The sequence below is a fragment of the Melanostigma gelatinosum genome (genome assembly GCF_949748355.1).
Source record: "Melanostigma gelatinosum genome assembly, chromosome: 16".
In the NCBI taxonomy this organism is placed as follows: domain Eukaryota; kingdom Metazoa; phylum Chordata; class Actinopteri; order Perciformes; family Zoarcidae; genus Melanostigma; species Melanostigma gelatinosum.
This window is the reverse complement of record NC_136649.1, coordinates 19112758-19126617: the sequence shown is the minus strand read 5'-3', so window position 1 is coordinate 19126617 and position 13860 is coordinate 19112758. Positions and strand designations below refer to the sequence as shown.

Here is a 13860-nt window from a genome sequence, read left to right as displayed (position 1 = left end):
AATAATTAAATCATGCCTTTCTTGATTATTCTGGTCATACTTGTGCTGTCAGTTGACGGAAGTAAACGCACCACAAAGCTGATTGGTAAATGTCAGACGTAATGAAGTACATCCGGGGCGGGCTTTTCAGTTTGATTGACAGGTCATCTGCACAATCGTAACGCTCTTTCGTTGGCTGGTAGTAACACAGCGAAAATGGCGTAGGGTGGAGGGTGTGCGGAGACTGAGGGGACGAGGGAAACCTTCTCCTCTCCGGGACGCAGGGAGGGAGAAAAAGAGAGACCTTCTCCGTGGTTTATCGGTTTATTCTTCTCTAAATGTGTCCTCACCCGGCGCGGCCCCGGAACCCGGCGTACGTCCAGTTTGGGAGAGCTGAATGTGTCACCGTAGAAGAAGAAACCCCTCTGGCTTTTGTTTACCGTTGTGAGCTGCAGCAGCTCGAACCCCAGTGGAAATACCTCTGCATCATTCCGGACCAAGGTCAGTGCTCTTCAGTCATAGCCGGACCCTTTCTACACATTTTCCTTGTTTTGGGAATTGGCAATGTGTTTTAAAAAAAAGAAAGGAAAATTCACTCCTATATTAAATATACATTTTGCTAATCGAATGATTACTACGGTAGTCACAACAATCAGTATCTACAAAAATTAGACAACATGGTTTCTATAAATTAGAGCTGTTTATTGAGAAATAAGCAGATTTCTAGATGATATTATTAATATAATCTTGTCTTTCAGCTGCTCATCTTTATAAGCGACTGATTCAAATTAACTACATTCTATTATGATGAAATTACGTGTACATTTTTATTCTAGGATGGCTTTTTCCAGGCAATGCAGTTGTAAAACCAGCCGAAGCCCCGATTGGAAGATCGTCTCCCTTCAAATTAGCACCATCGACGGATCACTTCCATGACCACCCAGACCTCTGGAGGTAAAGGACGAGGAGTCATTGTGAAGATGAGCTCTTCTGGGCTTTTGGGACACGGGTGCCCTCCTTCCTGCTGTTGCTGGGACATTGGCCCCGTCTCCTCCACAGCATCCCCCCCCCCCCCCCCTGTCCTGACCTGTTTCTGCCATGCGATCAGGCCATCTGCCAAAATCCAGTCTGACCTCCATCTGCACACTCTGACTACGTCTACATGCAGCAAAAGGCTCAGTTCTCAGTGTGATAGACTGAAAGTCTCCATTGTTTTGGGCATTTTCAGTCAGATCTGCTTTCGACTGTAATCTGGCTGTATGTAAACGTAGTCACTGATGCTTCCTAAATACCGTAGTAAAAAAAAAAGATCCCCAGCCGCTCTGTAATTAGATCAAAGCCGTTTGATAATGAACAAACTGCTGGGAAGAGAGTAAAGACACAAGATACTGTAGCAAAGATCAAGGCCGGTGATGAAATTAGACTCATAGGATGTGTTTTTTTTGGGGTTGCACTACCTCATCGCCATCAGTACAAGTAACTTAATGGTTGTCAAGCGCCACAGCAGTTAAATGTATATATTTCGTTTTAGAGGGTTAATAAGTGAGGTTGTTGACCGATGAATAGACGGCCGAGCAGCCCAGAAGCACATGATGCGTACTGTCATGTACTGTAACTACAAGCATTATGAAGACTCACTCAGACTGAGCTGTCCTATGCATCTGTTCTAAAGGAAAGTCACAATGTAGTATTTCTACTCCACGTTCCCATTTTTGCATTTCGGTGTTCTCCTTTTGTCAAGTCCGCAGGTTTATTCACAAATTTAAGGTCGAGACAGAATTACAAATATTCCCCTTGTGATTTTATCCTTGATGTCACTAAACTTTGGCATTTTACAGGGTTTAAAGTTAGTCTTTTATTCTGAAAGTCCAGTTTTCTTCCCTAAATGTTATCTTCAATTTTGTCTTTCCTTCCCATGACTTAATTTTATTTAGTCTCTCTCAGTGGATTTGTTCTTTTCCTTTTTAACATGAGCTCTCATATCAGACACGGATGAACATTATTTAAACGCTGCAGGTAGAGACAGACTTCACCGTTTGATTCCTCTTGTGTAGAGCCGGGCGATAATTCAATATGTCTACCGGTATTTATCGTCTTTCAATGGAATCATTTGGTGATGAAATAAGTTGTCGTGAAACACAATTACGTCATCTAAATTGATAATAACAAGCACGTACTGACTCAAATTTCTAAGAAAATCGGATTATTTTGCACGACAGTTCTTAATTAGACGAGAAATAGTCTTTGAAAATATTCAATGTGTGACATACTCTCCATATATTGTTATTGAGATATGAAATAAGACAAAATAATGTGTCGTCTCAAACATGCGGCTTGGTCTCTGCCTGCCAGTAAGACGAGAGACACCAGAGCTGGAATAGCAGCTCCTCTGATTCATGCTTACCGTGGATTTGTCCTTACTCAGACGAAACCCTGCTCTCATTTCTTCAACTTTTACTTTCCTTCTTTTTATATATATATAAAAAAAATCACATTGACCGGGATTTGTGCAATATTTGATCTTAACTGTCATGTTGTTGACCAAACTGTATATTGTATAAACAAGTGACAAGTTGTTTGAAAGCAACAAAATCACCAATGTCTTCCATTAAGATATGTATAGACTCATGTGCATTAGCTTGTTTAGCGGGACTGTGGTGCTAGCACTACAGTAGCCATGCATGACCAGTAGTGACGCTTGCTTCATGAAGAATAGTGAAATCCAATTCTAGACGAAACTGGAGCTCAAAACTGTGGAAACCACTTCTGTAAAGTAGATGACGGTAGATTTACGTACTCAACCTTTTTGATCAAACTACATTTAGATACAGCTTCGCTCTACAATCTTAAACGAATGCAAGGTCTCCTTTTTATTCCACGTTTAGGCTGTGGAATAAGGAGCGTAATGAAACATATAAAGTATGACACAATCAGGATATGCAGTTAATAAGTGTGAATTCAAGTTTGTATCGGCGGATATGCTCAATATGAGTACGTTATTTCTAACAGGACTGCTGTAGGATTCTTAGTAGGACAAAAGCTTGAGAGATGTCCTAAATTATATTTATGAACTCTCAAGCACCAAAATAATTCGAGAGTAATCGTGCGACAGTTAAATAGCTCCCAAAAAAATCCCAAGTCTCAGCTGTGACATTGATAGAAACCTTGAGAGGAATGTTCGATAAGAATCGATCTTTAATCTTAGATTTGGATATAATTGGTTGGGGTCCGACGTTACGTTTCAGTCTTAGAATTAAGATCTCATCATGATATTGTATTGTACATAATACCTCACAGTTTTGAGATTCAGAGCGAGATATTTTAATCCATAAAATTGTATTTGATTATAGTTTTAGAAGCAATAACCTACAATAATGCATGAGTTTAGTGCCAGGGTGTACGTGTTAAAAGGAGTCTCTCTCTTTTTTACGCCTCCGGGTGGTAGCTATCTTTTAATCACTTTCTTTGGGAGCCGTATAATATTTGGCTTTAGAATACAGTATCGCTTGTGAAGGTCTGGGATACTTCCTGCAGAACAAAGTGTGTGTGTGTGTGAGGACAGCTGTAGCATCGTGTTTTACACACTTACATGTTTCTCCGCCTTGTATTCTTTCAACACCAAAACTATAATGTAAACCGATCGGTACATGAGAGATGCTTTGAATTTAAAATCCTTTGTAGCATTTTTACATCCACCCCCCCCCCCCCAATCACTCTTCCTTTAGAAATGTAGACTTTCAGTAACTCTGTGGCTGCAAAGGACTTACTGAATGAACTTGACACTTGTTTGAAAAGCACTTTCTCTCTATGTACTAACTTGCACTGTCATCACCACCATCCTGTCTTGAATACTGTGTTCTAAAAACCCCGTAATGCTCTTTGTGGGGATTTATAATCGCAATTTATAAACAAGTAGCCGTCTAGCAACATGAATATATGGGGGTTTAAAAACAACAATATGCATGATTTAGCGGAATAATGAATGATTTGTATTGCATGCAATAATCCAACTTTGTAATGTGAATGAGTAATTAATTATGTTCATATCAGATGTTCTGTGACAAGGTGACAGCCTGGGGACGGTTGTTTGACACAACAGCAAGCGTGTTGAAGTAGCTTTGACCACCACTCGTGGTTTTTACAGAGTAAATTGCACCGAAAAAAGAAGAGTAGTTTCAAGTGTTTCTGCTCTCTCTCTGTTGTGTCGAACATGACCATGGCAGTACAGCCACAGTGCAGCTGAAATACACTGATCAGCCTTCGTTCCCATGAAGAAAACAACTATACAAAAGCGTATAGGTTCAATGATTAATGACTTTGTTGGTGAACTTGTCCACCGAGGTGGACTGTGTAGAAACTATGCACTCCAGAGGGAGGACATGGGCATGCTTATTACGTGCCTCTTGTCTGGTTTTGTATGAACAAAAAAAAAAGAATATCAGAAATTCAGCAATAAAATGCAGCATGGTGCCAATTGGAGGGCTGGGTGTTGATGTTTACTTACAGTTTGAGTGCTGTTGTGGAATGAATGACATAATGTACAACATCAGCAGTAGAGTAGAAATGGTAATGAAAAAAAGCTCGTTACCACTCTCAGGCTGTATGGCGCTATGGACCTGGAGGCAACTGGCCTAGCTTAGCATAAAGACTAGCAGCAGGGCCAAACCGCTAGCCTGGCTATTATAAAGTATAACATCTTGGCTACCTGCACCTACAAAGCTCTCGAATAACAGATTGTGTGTTTATTAAATCCCCTCAAAAGAAGAAATGGGAAATCAACAATTTGCAACAAAAATACAGAAAAGGGGAGACAGCGAAATACAAGTGATACAATAGTTCTTGGGAGTTCAGTTTACAAGACAGTTTTTCATATCCTGTCTATAGTAGATAGTGTTAATGGCCTAGTGGTTCTGACTACGTTTCAGGGTAGCTAAAAACACGAGATACTAATGGTGGCCGATACATTTACGTTCGTTTTAGAGTGTTTAAACTGCAACACAATACATCTGCAGACATTGATCCAAACTAATGAATGAGACCAAAATAGCATTTATGTGCATCATCGAAAATGTTTAACGGAAACACGGAGAAGAAAAAAACGACAATTTACAACCCAAACTGGTCTACAAGAGGGACAGAGTAGAGGACACATGGACGAGGTTGTGTGTGCACACTACTTGACGGATTCACTGCTAACACTCCGGTCAGCCAATCTGCTCTTCATGTGTGACAGCTGATCCAACTGTGCTTCAAACTGCTGCCTCACCTGCCACGACAAAAAGACAAATCTTCTTACATACAGTCGATATAAAATATTGGTTTTTGGCCCAAATCATCGATCATTCCTGCCTGGATTTACTTTACACAGTAGTCCTTTGACCCACTACAACATGTAGGAAAATTCATAAGTACAAATTCAAAGGGAACTGGATTTGATGAAATGCTGAGTGCCACTTAATTAATCAAGAGGCTTCCTCAGAACAGCTGGGGCTGATCGGTAATAGCGCAACATTACAGCTCATTCTCTTCAAGGGGACAAAATGTGTCTTTTAAAAGGACTCGTCGTTTACAGGCATCTCATTAAAATGCATAAAAATGTCTGAATCAGACCAAGAACATTAACCATCATAGAACAAGTTAGTGCTTATCGTACGTGAGGATGAGATTATTATGAGTATTAGATTGACGTGAAGCACTGCAGTTGTAGGTACAGGTATAAACAGTATGAGATGCGGTTGTGTCACCTTATTCATGCGTTCTCTGAGAGGCTTCAGATCAAATGTCAGTGAGGATGCCGTCACCATCGAGCTGCAGTTGAGGATGTAACTGCGGATAGAAAAAATACATTCATACCAACAATGTCCATAAAATGAATCAGTGGAAAAAAAAACACGAATTGGCTGTTTTGATCCCTAACATGAGCTTTAAAAAAAAAGCAATTCATGGGATGAGCAACACTCACAAAGCACCGGTTTACTTTAGCCATCTAGACACTGAAGAAGTCAATATGCTCGTGTGCTCACGGAGGCAGCGGAGCTTACCAACTGATGTCTGCTTTGTGGAGGAGAAACATGGAGCGAACCGTGGCCAGACACCACGGGGCGGAGTGAATGACTTTCCCCACAGCACAGCGGCAGCCGCGACATTTTAGAGAACTGTAGATGCTGAAAGGAAAACCAGTAGGACACAGACAGAAACCTTTAACCTGTAATCACAACAGTCAACAGCATGAAGAGGTTTTATGTGGGACTACCTAAATCTGATATTCCATTATCGTGTATAGGGATGTTGTGTTATATGCATTACTTGATTGTTTATATATGTGTATGTGTCCTTCGAAAGGTTGAAGACAACAATGCTCTAAATATGTAGATGCAAATTTATTTAAATCACTTTATAGCGAGTAAGGTTCAGGCAGGAAACGTATAATAGTAACAAATAGTATTTTTTTAACATTATTTAACTTTCCCCACGTGAGTTGGCTACTGACACTGTTTTTAAGTATATTTTGGAGCTTGTTTTTCTCACTCACCAACTAGCCATTTCCCCTTTGTGTCCTGACTCCATGGCATCACTGATGACCACATTGTTGGTCACTCCTGAGGGGAGGCAAGCAGGAAAGTATTGATTAGTATCGTATTGGGATGAAGCATGTGATTATCAGCGATGTGGGGAGGGTACAGGAGCACATATTAGAAGTCTCACCAGGAAACAAAGTGGCAGAGATAAAGACAAAACTACATTTCTGCAGAATGCAATATGTTTTTGCATCTAAAAAATAAAACAATCATAAAAACCAGGCCAACCTAGTTCATTCAACTGAAGCAAACTTACTTATACACACGATGGAGTCCATACATTCAATCTCCCCACAGATGCCGAGGGAGTCCCCCAACACAGCGTGGCATTGCTGACAGTGGAGAGTCATCCGCTGTTTGTGTTCAGCCATCTTTGCTGCGCGTGTACGTTGGATCATAAGGGTCTCGTCAAATTCCATGTCAAAGGAGATTTACAGAGCAAAAGCTAGCTGGCTCGTTGTCCCGCTTGAGGATTTGAACTCGGCTGCAGAAAGCAGGACGTCTCTTCCTCGTATTTTACCCCCTTTGACGTGCTGCAACGTCAGTGTGATCGATGTAAACACCGCCACCACGTGGAGTAATGTGTAAATGCCGATATACTGGCAAAGAAAATCTGTTTCAACAAAATCAAGTGATTCAAAAAAAGCACAATAAAAAGTAAAAATAATATCTGACTTATCTTACGCGTCAAAATTCAAGCGAGAACGCTAACGTACTAAGATAAATGGCTCAAATGTTACATTACGTTAACAATGGGCTGAACGCAAAAAAAAAAGTATTGTCGCTCTGATTGGCTGCGAGGTACATCCGGTCACACGCAGGAGCCAATCACATGGCTCCCGCTGCTGTGTTTTGAATCGGAGTACTTTTGAACCGTTAGACAACCACAGCTCGCGGTGCGTGACAAAGTAAACGCGTGTATGCTGATTTCTTCCTCACAAAACGGAATAAACTACCACACCGAGATGGATTTGGACTCCATGAAATATTCAGAGTTGAGGAGCCTCGCTAAGGAGCTCGGGCTCAAAGCGAATATGAAGGTAACGTTAACGTAGGTTTACTTATTTTTAAATTAACTCAGAAATACGTGCAGGTTATTTTCCAACTGTGCTAAGCTACGCTAACGGTTACTCGAATTATTCTAACTAACTAACGTTAGGTAACTAACGTTTGCATTTGGCGAAATCTACTCAACTAGCTAACATTGTTTTCTTCGAAAACAGGCCGATAAACTCCTGAAAGCGATCAAGCAGCATTATAAACGAGAAAATGACCAGCAGGAGGAAGGACAGGTAACTTAATCATGGCTACTGGTTCTGTTTCACTGCTAAAATCAATTTTCAATCGTGTCCTTTTTAAATGAATACCTGTACATGTACCGGTGTATTATTATGGTGTTCTCCAGGTACAAGAGACCGATGTTACGACCGTTCAGGAAGACGAAAGTGTGACACAAGACGGTGCTCAGGAAAATAAAGACTCATCTGGCAATGAAGACGTTTTCAGTCGCGCTGTGTTTGTGAACACACGCAGAGGCAAAAGAAACGGTACCAAGAGAAAGATCTGTGATACTGCAGCAGTGACTGAGAGTGATGCCAGGTCACCTCCAAGTGCTACAGAGGTAGAGATCATCATAACATACTCACGTTTATATATATCGAAAACAATGTCTGCATCCTGGCACGTGTTATTGTGCATGTGTATTCCTCGTTGGCACCATATTCCAAGCTTGGTACTAAGATCCCTATGCACAGGGTTGCTTTGCTGCTGTGTCAATTTGCATTCAGGATGTTTAAAGACTGAACATCTGTTCCTTTTTAAGGGTGACACTGAAGTGGCTGCATCTAGTCCACCCCGTGGTGCTCAGAAGAGAAAAGTGTCCTCTACCAAGGATTCTGACAAAAGTGAAGCTGAGCCTCCCCAGGAGCCCCCGGCCACAGGCATTGAGCAGCAGCAGTCGCCGCCTGACATTCAGGATGAAGCACCTGTGCAGAGTGACACAGGTCAGTTGTACAAATGTGTAACTATTGATTTCTTCTGCTTTGAATAGCCTGTTCCTTCTGGAGCCTAATGTGTCGCTGCAGCCGTCTTTCTTCAGATGTGATCAAGTGCTCATCTTTAATTTGACATGCATTCTGAATGTCTGTCCAGAAAAAGTGGCCAGAGCCTGTAAAATCCCTTGCTTCCAAGGACGCCAGCAGAAGAACAAGCCGTTGTTGAATCCTGTCACCCCGAGTAAGTTCTTTATTGTTGTTTTTTGTTGCGCTCTCCCAATCTTCTTTTAAACCAACGATTCAGAGACCACATTACAGTAAGGCAGTGGTTCTCCCACACTAACGAATCAAAATATTTTTTGTAAATTACGTCTCTTTTATAGACTTTAAAAAACTCCACGAGGCACAGTTTAACAAGATGGAGTCGATTGACACCTATGTCCAGCGAAAGACCAAGCAGATGGAGACTTCCAGAAGTTCAATTAAAAAACTGAAGGTACTCAAAAGCTTCAAAACCGTTTAGGTTGATTTAATCCAAACATATTTAAGTTCTGTTTGTGTTTTGATTTGTTTTTTTAATTTGTGTTTCATTTGATCTTTTTTAGAGGCTTTCAGCCAAAACTAAACCGCAGCAAGTTGAGGGCAAAACTCAAGTGGTAGGTATCCTCACCAGCTCATCATCACATCCAGAGTGCAGTGAAGGTGATGGACTGAATTCATGTGTTCTACAGAAGGCAAATCAGAGTCGTGCTTCCATGTTCAGCCCTGTCTCTGTGACCAAGAGACCAGCTGAGGACAGGCGCACGTTGCTTTCGGCCATTAAAGCTCCTCCAAATAAACCTGCAGGGAAGGAAGACGCTCCGTTCAGACCGTCTGTCATTTCCACTCGCAGGATCAATGTTCGGTGAGTCGCTTTCCTTCTCTGCCACTCTCTTGTGGACAAATTGTTTCATAACATTCTTACAAGGAACTTTTCAGGATGCATTGTTTTACAGCATTGCGTCAAATGGCCTTTTTACACCCTAATCAACAGAAACATACCCTGTAATTTAGATTACTTTGTCGAGAACTATTCCACTGACATGAAATGCATCTCTTTAATATGTGGTGTTCAATGCAACGCTTTAACAGCCACATGTGTTTGCAGGTTCTCAGAAGCCACTCGTAACAACAAGAACAACGGGTCCTCTGTGAAGACGCTGGCACGCAAGACGCTCTGTGTGACCTCCAGCACCCCACAAAAACAGCCCGCTGATGGAGGAAAGCCCAGAAATGCCAATATTTCAACTTTCCCTGCCCCAAAATCTCCAGGTACCTTTGTCTTTTTAATCCTTGGAAATAGATCTTCATTTGCCTAAATATGTGCGTAAAGTGTGATTTTAATTTCTCCCTCGCTTAATTCCAAAGGAGCGTTTGTTTTCATCGGCAACACAAGTACTTCAACAACCCCCGGAGCACAAAACAAGTCAGGCTTTGATCTGAAAGCCAGTCTTTCTCGTGCGCTCACCTACAAGCCTCATTCAGGTACAACGCCACGTATTATTTCTGTTTCTCTGAAATATAGTTTCAGTCGACGGCCAAATCACAGTTTTTATGTTTCTAGGTAAACTCAAGCCGTTTGCAGACAACCAAGAAAACGCAGCAGCAAACAAGTCACTGATTGGCAACTCTCATCAGAATAATTACAAACAGCCCAAAGTCCAGACACGGTATGTTTAAACTGAAAGCACACTGGCTGATATAGATTCATCTCCCATTAGAAATGACTCGTAAAACATCAGTCTCTTATCTTATTTTAGGGGGGACAGGAGAGCAAAACAAGCCGAAGACCGGAAGCAGAAGAAAGCGAGTATGCTTGGGGCAAGGAGAGGCCTTGTCATGATGTAAAAATATCGTGCTTGTCTGTAGACGTTTTGTACAGCGTGTTTCTCCACTGTAAATATTTTGACACTTTCATTCCTGCAGTCTCTTTTAGTCTGTCAGGAAGCTCTCGTTTTCTGCTTCTATCTAACCTACCAAACCGGTTCTTTCAGATTTGACTCATGGTGTAGTGTTTACACCTTACAGCTCTTACTGATGCTTTTTTTGTTTTTAATCAATATCCTGTTTTGCTGCATTTAAAATTGTAATTTTGTTCTTATAATTTGATGTGCTTTGTTTTTATCGTTCTGGACGGACCGATAAAATGAGTCCCTTGTCTGCAAGTTGAAGTTTCTTTTGCGGTTTAGGCTTCATGATGTAAGGAAATCTGTTCCACAAAAAATGTTTCAAAGTCACATGAGATGTATTTTTTATTGTTCATGGTTCTGGCTTTAGATCTGGTTGTTTAACATCTGTTCGAGGAAAATGTGTCTCATACAAGTCTTGGAACAAGATAACCAACTTTTTTTATTTGTTTTTAAAGCAGCAAGATGTCTCAGTTAATGTCTTGTAATAAAATATCATTTTATAACCAGTAACTTCCTCGGGGCTTTTACTTCTGCAGGAATGATGGATGGGATGTGACTGATTGTCCCCAAGAAGGTGGTGGACTTGTTTATTGGTAGTTTCAGTATAACCTGGCCATTATTGAATAACCGTTCATCTGCAGTGTTTCAGCAGTTGCTCTCAAATTTCCGGATTTCTCTTGTACACCTCGTAGGCAAACTCCTCAGTGTGAGCATAATCTTTGCAGACCCCAACAAAATCAATCTCCAGCTGGAACGGACCGTCTGCTTTATCCCCCAAGGTAAATCCAATGGTGTTAACCTGCAAATACAAAAAGATGTGGTAAATATAAACTAATAAGCACATGAGGTGAACTAAATGTATTAGAATGATAGTCAAAGGTTGAAAGATATATTCAGGCAATTGTTACTTTGCCTCTCTGTATTTGATGCCACGTTAGTTTGACTTTAACTCTACCTTGTCCAGCCAGAGAGGATGCTGGTCGTCTTGTATCCTCCCACGACTTGTAAGGAAGAACTTGGAGAAAGGTATCTGTAGATGAGTAACACACTAGTGTTAGGACTGCTTACATTTCATAATAGACAAAAGAAAAAACATCAAACTGCTTTAACTAAAAGCATAATTGTGGCAACACCATCTCCAAATTCTGTGCGATTTCTTCTGGTACACAAACATATATCATGGCACTAGAACCCTCACGAAGTGTTTTATTTAGCTTTTGCGTACCTTGACATCTTGCCAGTAGGGGCCTCCCCTGGTGTACAGGAAATAATTGTATATGTCATCTTTCTGGTGTGAGAAGTATGTTTCTGTGGCAATGTTGATCATCCACGGACGTCCGTCACCGCGTACTCTCAAATGCAGGGTGTTGAAACTGGACAAATCATTGTGCTTTTTTCTATCGAATGAAGCCTAGGAGAGACAAAACGTTTTGGGGTTAAGTGCAGGTCCAGAGCAGCTGTATCTGCCAAATAACTGCCACTTCCAGACCTTGGGTGTGGACAGGTTTTCATTGCAATACAAAAGCCAAGAAATGATCAATATAGGAGGAGAGATTCCCGTATTGGGAATCAATAATGATGGCAGTTGGTAAACAGATATCCGGCTCCCTGCCAAAGTGGCTAGATCGAGGCGCATGTGACATAAAAGATCCACAATTATCAATAAATGTCTAAATATCTGTTTACTTGGAGAACATTACCTATTAATATAAACATCATGATCCATAATGGTTGGGAAATACTTATGCTTATATTTATGTATTTATTGGGCTAAAGTAGGCATATTTAAATGTATTGAGTTGTGAAATCAGCCTCTGACGGAGACATTTCCAGAGAACATGTTCAGTATCTTCAATGGTGCAGGATTCTACAGTAACTCTCCAACCTCATTAGAAGTGAGTGTATGATTTCTAAACCTTCTGGAAGAAAAAAAAACAGCAAGGCACTAACCAGTGATTGCTTTGAGCGCATGGTGCAGTAGCCACTGTAGCGTGTTTCTCCATCCCTTGGAGGAGTAGCGCTCAGAGTCCCGTACAGGAAACAGGTATTCATGTTTTTGCCGAGCTTCAAGTAAGCTTCACTTTGGCCTCCTATCTCACGGTCTGAGGACACCGTCCACTGGTCCAGGCTCTCTGGGCCTCTGAACTCCCATACCACTCGGTTCTGCTCCAACATGTGCTCAAGGAGGGGTTTGCCCTGTGGACCAACCCAGCGGTCAGAGAACTCCTTCTTCAGCAGTGTGAAATGCTTCTTTATCCCCTCAAAACCCTTTGAGAAGCCAAAGTTAATCGGCTGCCCTGGGAACTTGTCCTCTCTGGGCTGGCCGGGTCGTCTGTACTCGCCCTGACTCACAGCTCTTCTGGGCGCAGTGGGAGGAGTGATGGAGGGGAGCAGCAGCTGGTGGTGCTGGATGGAGCTCAACAGCTTCACTGAGGGGAGACGTGTGAGCTTTGGCAGAGACATTTCAGCAGTGATATGGATGGTTCACTCCTGGGATACATCACACAGAAAAATAGTGTCATTACCCCCCGAGGTTTCAAAGTGGTTATGGATTATCAACGTTAAGTGTCTTGAAATTACAAAAGAATAAAATGTAATCAATTATGATTTGAACTAATAAATTGCACTTGTCGTTTCACTTAGACTTTCTACACTAATTCATACACTGATGTCCTCTTGGCATATGTGCTGTATTAGTAGCCTATGTCTTCACATACAGCGCAAACCAGTTTCTGGTGATGATTAAAAATATCTATATATATTTACTGAAGCTCTGATGACACTTTAAATCTTTTGCAGTTTTTACTTAATTGTTACATTTACATACAGTATATAAATAAATACAAAGCATTTGCTGGTCTGAGCTTCACACATGGCAAAGAGTTTGAGTTAAGATTTGCTCTTATTTCACGATGGTAACTGAGAGGAATATAGCAGTTTTTGCATTCTTCATAATGTTGAAACCTCTAGTTAGTACATGAATGAGTGAGACCACATTTTGAGAGCATTTAAAAACATAGCTAACGTTGCAATGAATACGGTCTACATAAACGTTACTCTGCAGAATGGAATGGGATATTGAATACATATTTAGTAGAATCTGTTTCTACTTACTGTGAGCAACAAAGGGTGACGGATGGATATTTCCCCGACTTCGGTTCTTGGATTAGTCTGACAAAACCATTAAGTTATCTCCTTAAAACACTGTTATGGATTGAAAACATTTATAAACTGGTCGTGTGCTGATCTCATTTACAAATACAAGAACTCAACTCACGGAGCTACAGATTTAAGCTTCAACAGTAAAAGGTTGATTTATCGGTGGACCTTGAAGATCGCAGTAGTGCACCCAAGATGTAT

At 41.1% G+C, this 13860-nt stretch overlaps 3 protein-coding genes across 3 annotated transcripts; 1 reads left to right on the top strand and 2 right to left on the bottom strand.

Annotated features, from left to right (window-relative positions):
* Positions 1–4789: 4789 nt before the first annotated feature.
* oip5 (opa interacting protein 5) lies at positions 4790–7063 on the bottom strand. Its single transcript, XM_079286447.1, has 5 exons — positions 6814–7063; positions 6512–6578; positions 6021–6143; positions 5724–5805; positions 4790–5245 (listed from the first exon to the last, which is right to left on the bottom strand). The coding sequence occupies exons 1-5, from the start codon at positions 6974–6976 to the stop codon at positions 5153–5155; spliced, it is 528 nt and encodes a 175-aa protein (XP_079142573.1). The 5' UTR covers positions 6977–7063; the 3' UTR covers positions 4790–5152.
* A 346-nt stretch (positions 7064–7409) lies between these two features.
* nusap1 (nucleolar and spindle associated protein 1) lies at positions 7410–11006 on the top strand. The gene is made up of 12 exons (XM_079286898.1): positions 7410–7597; positions 7781–7849; positions 7963–8178; positions 8380–8560; positions 8709–8792; positions 8935–9047; positions 9157–9207; positions 9283–9455; positions 9699–9862; positions 9959–10075; positions 10155–10260; positions 10351–11006. The coding sequence occupies exons 1-12, from the start codon at positions 7478–7480 to the stop codon at positions 10436–10438; spliced, it is 1482 nt and encodes a 493-aa protein (XP_079143024.1). The 5' UTR covers positions 7410–7477; the 3' UTR covers positions 10439–11006.
* Positions 11007–11121: 115 nt separating this feature from the next.
* Positions 11122–13835, bottom strand: ndufaf1 (NADH:ubiquinone oxidoreductase complex assembly factor 1). The gene is made up of 5 exons (XM_079286899.1): positions 13615–13835; positions 12451–12990; positions 11726–11911; positions 11456–11530; positions 11122–11299 (listed from the first exon to the last, which is right to left on the bottom strand). Exons 2-5 carry the CDS (start codon positions 12961–12963, stop codon positions 11159–11161), a joined length of 915 nt encoding a protein of 304 aa, XP_079143025.1. The 5' UTR covers positions 12964–12990; positions 13615–13835; the 3' UTR covers positions 11122–11158.
* Between the last annotated feature and the right edge of the window lie 25 nt (positions 13836–13860).